The sequence below is a fragment of the Rhipicephalus sanguineus genome, chromosome 11, assembly GCF_013339695.2.
Source record: "Rhipicephalus sanguineus isolate Rsan-2018 chromosome 11, BIME_Rsan_1.4, whole genome shotgun sequence".
Lineage (NCBI taxonomy): Eukaryota > Metazoa > Arthropoda > Arachnida > Ixodida > Ixodidae > Rhipicephalus > Rhipicephalus sanguineus.
In genome coordinates this window covers 89232839-89247044 of record NC_051186.1, presented here as the reverse complement: position 1 = coordinate 89247044, position 14206 = coordinate 89232839, and the positions used below count along the sequence as shown (strand labels likewise).

Genomic DNA, 14206 nt, shown 5'->3' with positions numbered 1-14206 from the left:
AGTGACCTCCGGACCTCCGCCACCTCCGCAACGTACGTACCGGCTGTAGTGAACTACAATATATTCTAGTTCACTATAGTACCGGCAATGCATCGGTTGCTACATCACTCGCCGAGTTTCGATCGCTTCCTGGCTAAGTGCGTCACAGCCTTGTGTGGTCACGTGACGAAGCCTCCTACACTTCTACGTCACTGCCCAACCTCGACGCCCAGAAACCGAAACCGAAAATTGCCCCGATCAAAGAGAGAAGATGGAGAAAGGAAAGACAGGGAGGTTAACGAGAAGCAGTCTCCGGTTTGCTACCCTGCACGTGGGAAGGGGAAAGGGGATGTAAAAGAATGAGAGAGAAGAGTTTGTGACGACAGCACGCGACAAAATACAACAACAAGCAGCAGGTGTGGACACAAAAGCGAAGTGGGAAACACCCTTTCGACCTACAAGAATATTTTTACGTAAGCATTATCAAAACATTGCGAGCCGTAGGCAGGTTTTAAGCAAAAAAAATAAAAAAGCGCAAGTGGCAATACATATAGCAACTGTTTTCAGTACACCTTGCTTCCGCTGCATATTTCATGTGAAACTCATGGATATTCATTTTGTACTGTTTTGTACTGTCTTATCCGGGACGAAAATACGTCAGAGAACAATTTCGTGTTAAGAGAGAGAGAGAAGAGGGAGAAAGGAAAGACGGGGAGGTTAACGAGAAGCAGTCGCCGGTTTGCTACCCTGCACGTGGGAAGGGGAAAGGGGATGTAAAAGAATGAGAGAGAAGAGTTTGTGACGACAGCACGCGAGAAAATACAACAACAAGCAGCAAAGTGTGGACATAAAAGTGAAGTGGGAAATACCCTTTTTATCTACAAGAATATTTTTACGTAAGCATTATCAAAATATTGCGAGCCGTAGGCAGCTTGTAAGCAAAATGAAAAAGCACAAGTTACAATACGTATAGCAACTTTTCAGTACACGTTGCCTCAGCTACATGTTTGGATATTCATGGATATTCATGTTGTACTGTTACGCTTAAAAAACAACACGAACGTGGTAGTTGAATCCCTAATAACTATGTATGCGGAAGTGTTTTCTCCAGCTCCTCCGCGTATTTGACATGCAGGAAAACCGAATTTTCTCTCTCTCTCTCTCTCAATAAAATTTTACCCCGCGACACTCAGACAAACTGCCGACATTTCTTTCGCGTCGCTTCCAGTAGTTGGCTCAGAAGGACTTTGCAAGAGAAAGATGTTCATGTATGTACACAGGCTTATTCTGATTCAACCCTTGCTGCCTTATAAGGCAGTGTTTCGCAGGCTTTTGTATTCAGTTTCATTTTCATGAGATACACAAAGAACATAAGCGAGGCCCTTCTGCCGCCGATGTCGTGCATGGAGCAAAGCTCAGAATATTCCATGTGGGACCTCGGCGGCATTCGGTACTGACAATGCATTACGGTTGCCGACACATACAAATCATCGATCAGGGCTTTTATGAACTTACCGCCCATTCTAAGAAGTTTTGCTTTCGTACGGCAAGACACATCTCTTTCCTTCACACACCGCTGCATGCATGCTTGCCAGCATTGAGACCATTATACAAAGCTGAGGAAAAATTGAAAAAGAAATACTGAATAAACAGAAATGAAAGATTGTTCCCTTGAATGTGTGATCTTGTAACTCTATATTAATAATAGGGGCAAGATCAGGCTTTACTCATTTCTTGCTCCATTCATCCACCTAATTTTGTGAGGAAATGAAATAGATGATGCAGTGCCTTTTTACCCACATGGAAGACTCATTAAAGCGTGTACGGTTTTCACGCAGGTAGTAAGGACTGCAACCAATAAAACGCCGAATTCGGACCACTTGTGTTTAGAGTAGCAGAGGAAACACCGTATAGACCGAAGGCACACAAAGGCTCGTATGGGACTTTACCGAAATAGACCAACAGAAGGCGCCGAGTCCCACAGAGAGAAATAGATGAGAAACCCTATTCATCTGACTTGCAAAACACAATGTCGCGTTGCCCACCTGCAAGCGTTTTACCACAGCTCTATGGGCATAATGTATGCTCTTCTAGTATGCCTTGTTCTTCCTAAGAAAAAAGGCGGCAGACGGTGGCTTAGGCCTTCTTACGTGCTGAAATACAGCTGCTGCCATAAGCAGGGTTGAAAACCAGCTTTGTATAGGCGTCCTCGTGCTTACGGTCATGACATTGGCGAATGGTTTATTCAAATGCGGAATAGGCAGTTGCGGGAGACTGGATATCAGACAGGTAAAAATTTCGCATCTCTTTTTTATATTTGTGTGGAGTGGGTTGTTTGTGCACTTATATATTATTACTATGATATAGTTGTACCGAAACGTCTATGCATAAATATATGACCACGTCCTGGAGAGAGTAGAAGTAACTTCTTTCAATGCGAAGAAGTGATATATTTCATACTACTAGCGTTGCCATGATGGGCATAACTTCCTATTTTCTGCTAATGGAGCGACTCAAAGCGTAGTTGTGCTGTAAATGCCTCTGCAACTATAGCTGAGATGTAGTGCAATTTGTCGATGGAATGTGGCCGTGCATATTCATATTATATTTACCAGGAGTAATGACGTTTTACCGCATATATTCAGAATGCCTAGAGAGATAGGGAAGCAGAAAATTCTTCCAGAAGAAAACAACTTTTTTTTCGGAATCAATGTCACGTAATAGTATCGAATAATTTTTTGCCGGCAAGATCATCATCCACGGCTGGAAGAATGAAAACAGTCACAGTTTCACCGCAAGGGCGAAGCAATAAATGTGATAGCAACAAATTGTAGTGTTATACGATGTGAGGCTGGCAGCTAACTCTTTTGTATTCGATCTCGCCTAACTACAAAAAAGCTGGTGCAAGAGAATGCGGCCGCTCCAGGGAGAGATGCTCTTTCGCATAGTCACTTCGCGTTGGGAGCGCAGCACGGAGAAGGGGTATACGAGCCGCCAGCTGATGGCTCCTGGGATAGCGCACGCGCCAGCGATCGCGACCGCACCCTAGGAATCAAAGTTAAAAGTTGCTGCTCGAGCGACACCCCAACGACAACCTGGCGTCTTTTCATGCTCGTTCAAAACGGGACGGGGCGTTTCATGTCTGCTTGGACGGCAGGCCTCCCGAGTGGGGTGATGTTATCGCATGCACCCTCCGATCGACGGAAATGGGCCGGCTCTGTTTGATCTCTGCTTCGGCCGCGTTCGTCGCCACCGCTCGCGCGCTTTTACCCGCGGTAGAACATACGATGCACGGAGAGATCTAATCAATTTGGACTTTACACGGGACATGACGGCGTCGGCAAAAACCAGTCGAGACTGTCCATATAATTGCTATTGCAATAAAACGAAATATGTCTGCAATAGACTGTTACTGACTCGCTAGGTGGTGGACAGAGCATTACCCCCCCCCCCTCCCTGTCATGCCTCCATCATCTATACTGCAATGCACAGAATTATGATGTCATCGTTATGATAGAATATTGTAATGAACGATGAATAAGTTTTCGATATATATGACACACGATGAAAATTTACCAGTGCGCTTTCGCTTCTCGAATGCGAGCTGCGCTTTAGTAAAAGTGATTATTTTTTTTGTGCATCCAAGCAGAACAAAAAATCAAAGCGGCTTACACAATGTCGCGCAAGGTCGACTCACAGCACAGATGGCAGACTACACCCAGCGGAGGAAGAAGAGGACGAACGTCAAGAAGATAACGAAGACAGTACGTGGCAGTTCAGTGAAGATAGTTTTTCTACGCCACACGGCCAACCATACATGCTGTACAGTACTAAATGAAGGCTATGATTTGTCTTGTTTAGAGCAGGGCACTTAGGCGCCCGTTCCTGCGTTGAGCGGCGTCGCCCTTGGCTCGCCTCGGCGCAACCGATACAGCGAACGAGGACGAAAGAAATCGAACGTGGAGTCGTCGATAGCACGAGCCACTGGCCACTGACCTAGCTTTTTTTCCGTCACGCGCTGGCCCGTCGGTGGGAGCTCGTGTGCAAGCAAAGCGAGCACGCGCACTGCGGCTGGCTTCGCCTGGCGTAACGCGGCTGTCGGCGTTTCACTTGGTTCGCGACGCCTGCAATGCACAGAGTTGTGTGCCTAGCACTCTAGCGCTGGCAGTTCCTGTTACTATATGTAACGAATGTTACATATGTCACACAACGAATGTTACATTGCTACAACTGTGGATTAGCCAAAACTTTCAAACACAGTTGGCGTTACCCAAACACGGCCCTGCGCTCAGAATTCACATTAGGCAGTGCCGTAATCGCCGGTGAAGTTTTTATCCTTTTTACTGTGCATGTTGCTTTCTATCTCTGTATCTCTGTATCTATTTCTTTCTGTGTCTTTGTGTCTTTTTCTATTTCTTCAATTTCTTCTCTCTTTTCTCTTTCTTTCTATGTCTTTTGTTCCTCTATCTTTCTCTTTGTGTAATCGGTATTTCGCCTTCTATCTTTTGATCTGTTTTTTTTTTTCATTTATTATTTCGTTCTTGATCTATATCTCTCTGTAGACGTTCTCTCGCCTTCTATCTTTTTCTCTGTTTGTCTGTTTCTTTCTAACTCCTCTCTCTCTGTCTATTTCTTTCTCTGACATTTTATCTCGTTCTTCCCTTTCTTTCTCTTTTTCTATTTCTTTCCGACTTTGTTTCTCTATCTCTTTCTCTCTGTAGTCGGCCTCTCGCATTATATCTTTTTCTCTGTATGTCTGTTTCTTTCTAACTCCTTCTCTCTCTCGGTCTATTTCTTTCTCTGACATTTTATGTCGTTCTTCCATTTCTTTCTCTTTTTCTATTTCTTTCTGACTTTGTTTCTCTATCTCTCTCTCTCTGTAGTCGGCCTCTCGCATTCTATCTTTTTCTCAAGGTCTCCCCTAACCCTCACATCTCTCCTCTTCACCCTCCCTTCCCTTTCCCACCAAATTGCTGTATTATACTATGCGAGGCAATGCTCTGCACTGCCAACGTACAAGTCTTCTGGTAGCAAAGCTGAAGAGAAAAAATTTTACCATTTCCCTTTAAAGGGGACCATGAGGCGCTGCGAAGCTGGAGCACTTGCACGATCGCGATCAGTTGGCGATCGTTGGGCATGCTACCGATCTCGCGTCGTGAAACGCGAAAGGAACGCTACGCGCGTCTTGTCTTCCCTCTAGCCTGGCCATTAATTCTCACAAGGCGTGCGGGGAACGCGGTCGACAGGCGTGCGAGAGAGGGGCAGCGTAGGATAGGAGAGAGAGGGGGGAAGAGACGCGCATGCGCTGGCGCTCATCGCGGCGTTGCGCAGAGAGAATTTCGGCATGTCTAGCCCGCGTTTGAGAGGATGAGTGGAGAGGGGGAGGGGATAGGGGTAGGAGAGAGGGGGAGGGGAGAGTAAGATGGAGAGGGAAAGGGTACAGGGGGATGTGGAGAGGTGAGTAGAGATGGGGAAAGGGGATATGGGAAGTGGAGAGGAGGTGTGTGGAGAGGGTATGCGCAGTAAGGGTGGTGACGCCGCACACAACCACCACCGTTTTGAACTCCGCTATAAGATGCTTCGCATCTAAAAGAGGAAAGCGATGAAGCACAGGACGAAGACGGCGCGTGCCATTTCATGATAAGGATAATTTTCCATTTACGACACACCGCCAACCTCGACCTTAACCGCTCTGCTGTAATATTTTAGTGACCGAGTTATCAGGCCCGAAGCGCTCGTCGCCAGTCTACTGGACGCGTTTAGTCTTTCTATTTTGTAGGTCCTCTTGATGCTGTCCGCTTGCGTGGCTGTTCCTACAATTGCTTCTGCGAACACTAGGTGATACCAGTTCATCCAAGAAATCCGCTATCCCGTTGAAACTAACAATAGCGAGCAAACAAGAGCATCAATGCCCATGGAGGGCCCGTAGGAGAGACGACGCACTATGAAAGACTTGCGTCTCACCTCTGGTCCAAGCGTGCCTCTGCCTGAGGCAACGCGTGCTTCGACCTTTCACACAAACTCCTACGTAAGTGCCTTAGTGCACGCTCTTCTATTCATCTCCACGCGCTCCCCCCCTCCCATGTTCGCTTCACTTACGACGTCCCACACAAGGGATCCCACTAGCTTTTCGGACAGGCCGTGTGCGATTTCGCGTGAGATTAATAAAGCACCTGCATCTTGGTCAACCCCCTGCAGTAAGCGTGAATCGCCTGCCTTCCAACTTGAATTCACTGAATTCGCAGACGGTCCGGGTGCACTTGCATGCATATCTTTACTCCGTCACCACTAAAACCAATTACAATGCACCTACATCTTCTTCCGGCCGCCTTTGTTTCCGGAGCATCTATGGAAAGTTCAAACTGAGAGATGAAAACCCTTTTGCTCTCCGTCATTTCCAGTCTCGGCGCGTACTGTGTTTACAGAAAGCACATCTTCGATCTAATATATCTAGGCCATGTTCTGCTACTAAACGCTACCAAAGAACGTGGTGTATTTTATCTTCATTTATATCGAAGCTCCTTTCTGTAAGCTTCAACTTAAAATTTCGCTGACTTCATAACTGTATGCTCTCCTTCTTATCCACATCACAAACTCTCTAAAGGTCACCGTCTCGCTGATTTCATAATGCCTGCGCCTTCAGTTTCGCCTTCACAGCAGACTTGATTGCTTCATGGCTGTGAGACTTGCACGGGAACTCTACGTCGTGCTGCTTGGCGTGCGTTCCACATAACTCCTGCAGCTCACCATGATCGTTAGTCTGCAGCGGCTGAGGAATACGTGACGAAGAATTCTATCATTTCACCTAATTTCAGTACTTTTCGGGGCGACGTTTCAATGAAACTTGCAAAATCAAGGTAAAAGTGAGCTTGGACATGGTATTCAGAACACCACGATACAAAGTAGAGTCCATATTAAAAGCTTATAAAAACCATTCAAAAACATAGCAGCAGGGAAGGATCGGCTGTATACATGTATAGAATAGACACGCCGATCTAACAACTCAAAGTTTTATTTCAGTGAAATTTGATCAAATGGCCTATGCACCGCACCAGGTGCTGCATCGGTGAGCTCTTATGTACCGAAACCTTTGAAAACGTTCATTTTTGTATTAGTATAGTTTACCAGTCGACAGTGCACCTGTGTGGCCCCCGCCAAGATGGACAGAATGAATTCAAATATTCATTTTATTCCGACATGCAGACAGCCTCAATTATTTCGTGATCTTTTTTATGCGTATACCTGATAACGCGCATTATTATACCAAATAATGAATTGCCAGCTTTCTCGTCATCCGTCTGTCCTCATTGAAGCAGGCTTTCTCCATTCAGCGTCTTTGCCATGTAGTTCACCGTGTTTTTTCCGTTTCTTGGCGCCCCAATTTTACACTGTCAAAATATCCACCGACATTTGCTCTAGAAACACTAATTATCGAGGTATTCAGAAAACTTATACCATCTTCGCGCGCATTTGATGTGTGGGGCCGTAAGGATATAAGAGCTATAGAACCTTAATGCCGACGAACATCCCGATTTGTTTTGCAATTTTCATTATGTGTACGACAGAAGCAAGTGTTTATCGATCTCAAACAGCTTCTACTAACACAGCTGGAGCATTTACACAACACAACACATGAATAGAAAACCTCGTCATAAACATTTTTGTGACATTCCTGCACGAGAAGAGTCGGCTTGCCTTAAGGGCATACGTTTCCAAAGTTATGCAACTATTTCTTGTATAAACTTAACATTATATACATTCGCCCCCCCCCCAGCATTAAATAAATGTGTTGCACTGATATTCCCTGCTCTAACCCTGAACTCTGGCTGATTCCTTCCTGGATTTATTAATTAAGAGCAGAACTTCAGTGTGACTTTTTTGTTCTTGCAGTTTGTATGTACAACGCAACGTATATGGACATACAATACGAGCGAAAGCGGCTACATTCGATGCAAGGTGGACCAAGCGAGAGATCAGTGTAACACATCCATTTTCTTCAGACGGATGTACTTTTATGATGAGCAACAGTAAGGTGTCCATATTACCCTCTAAATATCCTGCATTTATTTGGTTATTTAACGCTTACAGCCGATGGATTGCCAAGAAGCTCGAGGGATTATTTTCGAAGCAGCAAAAAGATGTTATGCAAGTCCGCAACAAAGGTATGCCGAAAAAATTGCTTCTTTAGTCACGAATTTACGGTGACGTCACTGAAAGCGTGGAAGAATCGTAAACTGCTCAGCATTTATTTGTTGTCTACCGTTATACACCCCCTAATTGGTCGCGTCTGCTTTTTGGTCTTTTATTTTCGTACGTTGTAGGCTGTGCCCAACGCCACTACTTTCATTTCAGAGCTCAGCTCTTGGGCGCCCATTCCTGAGTTGAGCAGCATCGCCGTCGTCGGCGTGACCGATAGACCGAACGAGGACGAAAGAGAGGAAACGCGGAGCGCAGCGAACCGCTGCGTTAGTGTCTGTAATGCCTCGTGTCTGCTTGCGCTTCATGTGGCAGCGTAACGCATGCCTCTCGCGCACGGGCGCGAGAAAGTGTGTTGAGCTGTGAGGCTTGGGAGAGGAAGAAGACGCGCGTTATTTGAAAGGACACTTTGTGTGTGGAACGCTCTAGCGTACTCTTAGATTTTGCATCTAGTTTTCCGGCAGAACTTCGCTCATAATAAACAAGTTTTAGAGTGCAGCTGTTAGGTGCCCATTCCTGCGTTCAGTGGCGTAGGCGTCGTCATGACGGCACAGCGACCGAGCATGAGAGAGGGAGAACGCGGAGCGGAGGATGAAAGACGGATATAGCAAAGAGACCGCGAAGAGGAAGGAACGTCAGTGGCGAGACGACAGCTCCTGCGGCGGCCACCCGCGGTGCCACAGTATTGCACGCCGTCGTGCGTCACGGATGACGTCGTCAATAAGGTATGCAGCGAAAGCGTCCACCGATACCATATATGGAAATAAAGCGCCGCATGAACGGAGACCTGTCGGCAGTGGCTGTGTTGGAACGCGCCCACGCGCTGCCTTCCGCGATCTCCTGGCAGTCGTGCCTCACATTAATCCAAAATCAAAACACCTAAACAGCTGGGCTCGGAATTCGCATTAGGCAGTATCGTATCGCCGTTGAAAGTTCTCCTACTCTGAGCGTAAAGCACTTTTCGCACAGATAGCAGTACCTTCGGTGGCGGGGCACAGGGTCTGTACATCCGGCGACTGGGCGTCGTGACGTCAATCCGGCCAGCCCAACAGCCGAAGCGGCAATTTTTGTACTCACTCGACGTCACGCTTGCGAGGAGACAGCACATTGCCTGGCTTTTCGCTCATCTCACTTCGTGCGGCAGAGGTACGCCGAAGTGCAAGAACGAGCGACTTGGAAAGCGTTGCTGTACGTCTAGGAGAATAGCTATGGCGCTAAAACGACGGAGAGGAAGTTAAGACATAAACTTACACTTCGTACCCGTCCTTCTAGCGTCATACCTATTTTCCTCGAGTAATGAACCAACTAGCTCAGCCGCAAGCCCTGTTGAAGAGTACGTACTGCGGCGCCACGTAGCCGCACTCCAGCTTCGTGCGCAAGCGGCCGATCGTAAAGGAATCGGTGGCTTGTACGTAGACGCCGTGTACAAACACAAAGTGAAGCGGTTCGCGCCATTCGCCTAGGAAAATTTGGGACTTCCGCGCTTGAGCAACTCGAATTCACCCGTGACACGGAATAGCTCGCGCCGCAACATCCTCTTGACTGCAAACGTGTCCGAGGTGGTCGCCGACCCGATTCCCGTATAGTGCAGTGAACACATTCTTGGCGTGGCGCTGATAACCCCCACGAGCGTTTTACACTACGCGGTGTGTATTTGTGGTGCTTCCCTCAACTGTTACTGCGTTATTCGCGTCCCGTGATTTAAAGGCCTCAACTGTCACGACGTGCAAGTTATGTTCGCGTGTAATTTCACATTAGACCCACTTTACAGCCATGGGAGTATTGGACTCTGCGTCGTAACAGCTTCGCGGCATACCCATTTTCTCACGGTAGCATGGAGGCGTCAGTAGTTATTATGTAGGGTTATGTTGTTGAAACTTAATACTTTTATTTGAAAGGCGGAGTAACCTTGATTCATGAGACGTACTGTTTTGGCGAATACATTTATTACCAACCTGATTTGTTATGATGTAGGTTTTACTACTCAGGTGAGGTCAAATAATACTGCCAGCTCCCACAGTTGTATCCTGTAGACAAAGAATATAAAAGGCTTCATTACCACGCGTCCGCCATAGCCTTCGCCCGAGAAGGCTAGTAAGCTACGACAGGCAAATCTGCTTTAGCCACAACATTAATGAAAACTAACAGACAATCAAGCCAAGGAAAGTATAGGGGATGTTATTTGTAATAACTGTGATATAAATGAGGAGAAATTCAAATAGACGAGAAGATAAATTGCCGCCGGCAGAGAACGAACCTGCAACCTTGGAATAAAGCGTCCGATGCTCTACCAATATAACTGCGGCGGTGGTCATCCGGGTATATCTGTGCATTTAAACCTGGCAGTGTTAATCAGTGCCGCTCGTAGACATCACGGCGAGTGTGAAACACTCTTTCAGATGCGAAGCATCTCTTGCTCGGTGGTATGTGCTGCAGTGGGCGAGTCCGCACTCACACTACGCATGCGCAGGAGGCGAACCGGCCAAGCGGGTTTCGTCTGGGCTGCTGCGCCCAGGAGAGTCGGCGGGGGAGCAGGAGGGCGGCGCGGTGTGCTTCATGGGGGGGTGGGGACGTCTGAGGTGCGGCTGCTTGTCTCACTTTCCTGCTGTGGGTGTGCGAACGGGTTTTAAAGACGATAGTCTTTTTGGGGGATCTTCAAGGCAGAAATTTCGGTTTGTCTGTCACCCAATTCAGCCACCCGGCCAAAGTTGAACCACTTGCCGAAGGGCCAGCCATCTTGTACTGCTGACTAGGTTCATACTTGTGTACATTGTCGATCAAAAAGCAAACATTACGCATATCGGAGGCGCAACATCACTAGATAAGTATTAGGTGGTATGTTTCTTTAGTAGAAATTATATAAACACATAATTCTATAGATCCTACTTTGTTAAGCTGCGCTTACAATCCGGCTGCGCTGAAAATGCGATATGCACGCAGACGAACGCCCTTTTTCACGGAGAAAGGAAAGAACCTCATCCGTGTCCTCTGCACAACATGGCCTCCGAGGTGGCGGCCGCGAAACCCGCCGCGCGCCCGCCGTCCAGGAGGCCATGTGCACAAACTCTTGTTTCCGGACGTATTGCCAGATGGCGCCCATATCTCACGCAGCACTAATCTATCGTCTTTCTGCGAGATTTCGGCGACAAGCACGCATATACGCGGGCAATTTCTGTCCTGCTGTGTACAGCATTCCTCCCGGTTGCTCCTGCTTGCTGGCTCCAGAAGCGGGCTTTGAGGAGAGGGTTTCTGGCTCTCTGGTGCCTTTGCGACGAGGCCGAGGTCGGTAGCATGCCCAACAAACGCCAACGGAACGCGATCGTGCAAGTGCTCCGGCTTCGCATCGCCTCATGGTCCCCTTTAGCGGGAGATGGTGTAATATTTTTCTGCCTGCTGGCGTCACGTAGCATGTGATCTTTTTGTGAGCTGGCAGCTGACCACTAATCCCTCGCATGCTACCTGGAGGCATAAAGCCTTCTAGAACGAGACGCTTGCTACAAATGAACGAGGGGGGAATTTTAGAGGCTCGTTTATTTTCCTTTCGGATGCGTTATTCGAAGGTTGCTGGTTCGGTCCCTGTCGGCAGCAAGTTATCTTTTCGTCCACTTTAACTTCTTCTCCTTTCTATTAGAATTCCTACAAATAAAATACCGTATACTTTCCTTGGTTTCATTCCCTGTTAGTTCTCATTAACGTTGTGTCTACCAAAAATAAATGAGCCCTTAAAATTCCCCTTTCGTTCAACTCTGTTCCAGGCAGTTTAAACCTAGGCACCATTTATCCATATATGTAGTATCTAGAAAATTCTCCGCGACTGCTAGAAACAAAATATTTGACAAATACGATGTTTCAATGCGCCGGCCATATTTGAACTTTCCATACGCATTCCAAAACAATGACATGCGTAAGCATCTTGTGATACATTTATAGAATATGTCTCGAATGTACCTTAGTCTGAAACTATACGGAAGGACATTACGCTTGAACGACATATCTAATATTTCAATAGGGAATTTGCTTTTTTTATTCACTTTGCTCCTTTTCGCAGATCACTATTTGAGGCGTCCGCCGAGAAGCTAAACAGGGCTACCGATTGCGAAGGCGATGCAAATGCGGCCCGAATATGTCATCGCGTTTTACTCTTGAAGCGCTAACTTTTTCATTCACTTGAAGCTAACTTATGCAATAGGCTCAAGGAAACATTATTAGAGGTGTAGTGAAGCAGTTCTATTTCAGGAAAGTTGGTTCAAAAGTAGATGGAAGCCGCCTTGCGGTACCCTGGACGCCATATTAGGGCCAACTTTGCTGAAATAGAAGTTGTAAGTGATTCAAGAGTTTGGGCCATGGCCGCAATTGGCGTTTCAAATGATAAAGCATTCAAGAAGAAAGCACTGAACTATACAATGTATTTCTCTAATAGGCATATATTTCGGTGGCCCATTTTAAGAAAGTTTTTATTGCAACCCATGTTAGCTGAATCGATGAATATAATTTGTCGGATATCATTTTCCAGGGCGTGTGTTCCTCTTCAAGGAAAAGGTGCTTTTTATGAGCAAGAGGCACCGCTGCGCCGTAATGAAGGTTAAGCAACAACACCTCGGTTAGTAGTAAATACTACTCTATGAAAAATGCAAACAACCCATCGTTCGCAAATATCGTTGCATGAACTATCCGAAGGAGTACAAAATGTCGTCGGAGAATCTGTGTTTATAACAGCCAGAGCACGCAAAGAGATTTATGCTGTTAATGCGGTGCACTGTTTCGAAAAAACTTTATATCAGTAAAGCACGGCACGGGAACATGAATACGTTTGCTGGTATATAAAATATGGCACTTGCGCAACGCAACTGTTTAAATGCGAACTTGTAGTAGAAGATTAGGCCCTAGCTTCATACATGTCTTCATCCAGCGGACCAAGATATTTGTATACAAAAAAATTGCTGTATCTTTGCAGGCTGGGAAACCTACTACGACTTGCGGCTTTGGGATGCCTGGGTAAAGATAGGACCTCACGCTAAATCTGTGCAACAATTTGCGAAGCATGCGCACAAGGGAAAGGTTATTTATGGGCCGCTATGTGACAATATCCTTCAAATTAACTGAAAAACACTACGCGGGCTCTTAAGTGGTTAAGATAACAATATAATTAACATTGGCTAAAATAAACATCAACGTAGTAAAATTGACATGACTATAATATAGCTGGCAATGCATGATAGAAAATTAAAGCAAACTTTAGGTAAGCAAAAATACTCGTATTTCTCTTCTTTGTCTCTTTGTCTCTTCTTTCTCTTCTTTGTCAGCGCAAGCAATTAGCGGCGACTTCTTTTCTATTTTTATGAGTCCGTATATCTCATTTGAACGCGATAGCGTTCAACAGCTCGTTTGGCAGAACTTAGGGTGTCGGCCTAAGTGTCGGCTTCATTGGTTGTGAGCCGAAAGTAAGCGTTGTCTATGAGATAAAATTTGAGATAGATGGCAATAAAAAGAGTTGTAAAAACCTGGGTTCGAGTGGGATTTGAACAGAGAACTCGTCCGTGCCAGCAACGTGTTCTACCCCAGAGCCACGCTCGTGCTTGATACAGTTCCTCAAAAAAAAACTAAATGAATGTCATGTAGTGTGAAGAGTGTCTGCTTGTGATATTGCGGGGCAGAAGCGCAGAATCGCGCCAGGCGTCAAAACATGCTAATTGCGCAATGACTGATTCGCATGAAGGCCCACCAATTGCAAAACACACAGGCATAATCAACAACGTGTGCAACTGCGCCAGTACACGCGTTGTCTTACGGACGCGTAGTGAGTACTTCGCCAATTCGCAAAATGTATACTTATGTAGTAGTGGGAACTTCGCAACTTTACCTGTAGTAAGCATTCTAGGGTAGTTGGAAACGGCCAGTTTGCACACGCACAGACGTTTCTTTCCTTGCGGCAAGTTTGAGTCGGGCACCGAGAAGCGAACCCAGGCCAGCGACTGAGAAGGCGTAAGCGAAAGGGGCCCGATCACGTCATCGCGTTCTACTCTTGAAGGCG

General features: G+C 46.4%; 1 protein-coding gene across 1 annotated transcript in view; it reads left to right on the top strand.

Annotated features, from left to right (window-relative positions):
* Window positions 1–13693, top strand: part of LOC119374514 (uncharacterized) — a 165201-nt gene extending 151508 nt beyond the window's left edge. Inside the window, exons 2-5 of the mRNA XM_049410760.1 lie at window positions 7870–8006; window positions 8068–8141; window positions 12689–12775; window positions 13130–13693. Coding sequence (XP_049266717.1) covers window positions 7984–8006; window positions 8068–8141; window positions 12689–12775; window positions 13130–13278 — 333 coding nt within the window. The 5' untranslated portion in view covers window positions 7870–7983 and the 3' untranslated portion in view covers window positions 13279–13693. The remainder of the gene's footprint in view (window positions 1–7869; window positions 8007–8067; window positions 8142–12688; window positions 12776–13129) is intronic.
* The last annotated feature ends 513 nt before the right edge of the window (window positions 13694–14206 follow it).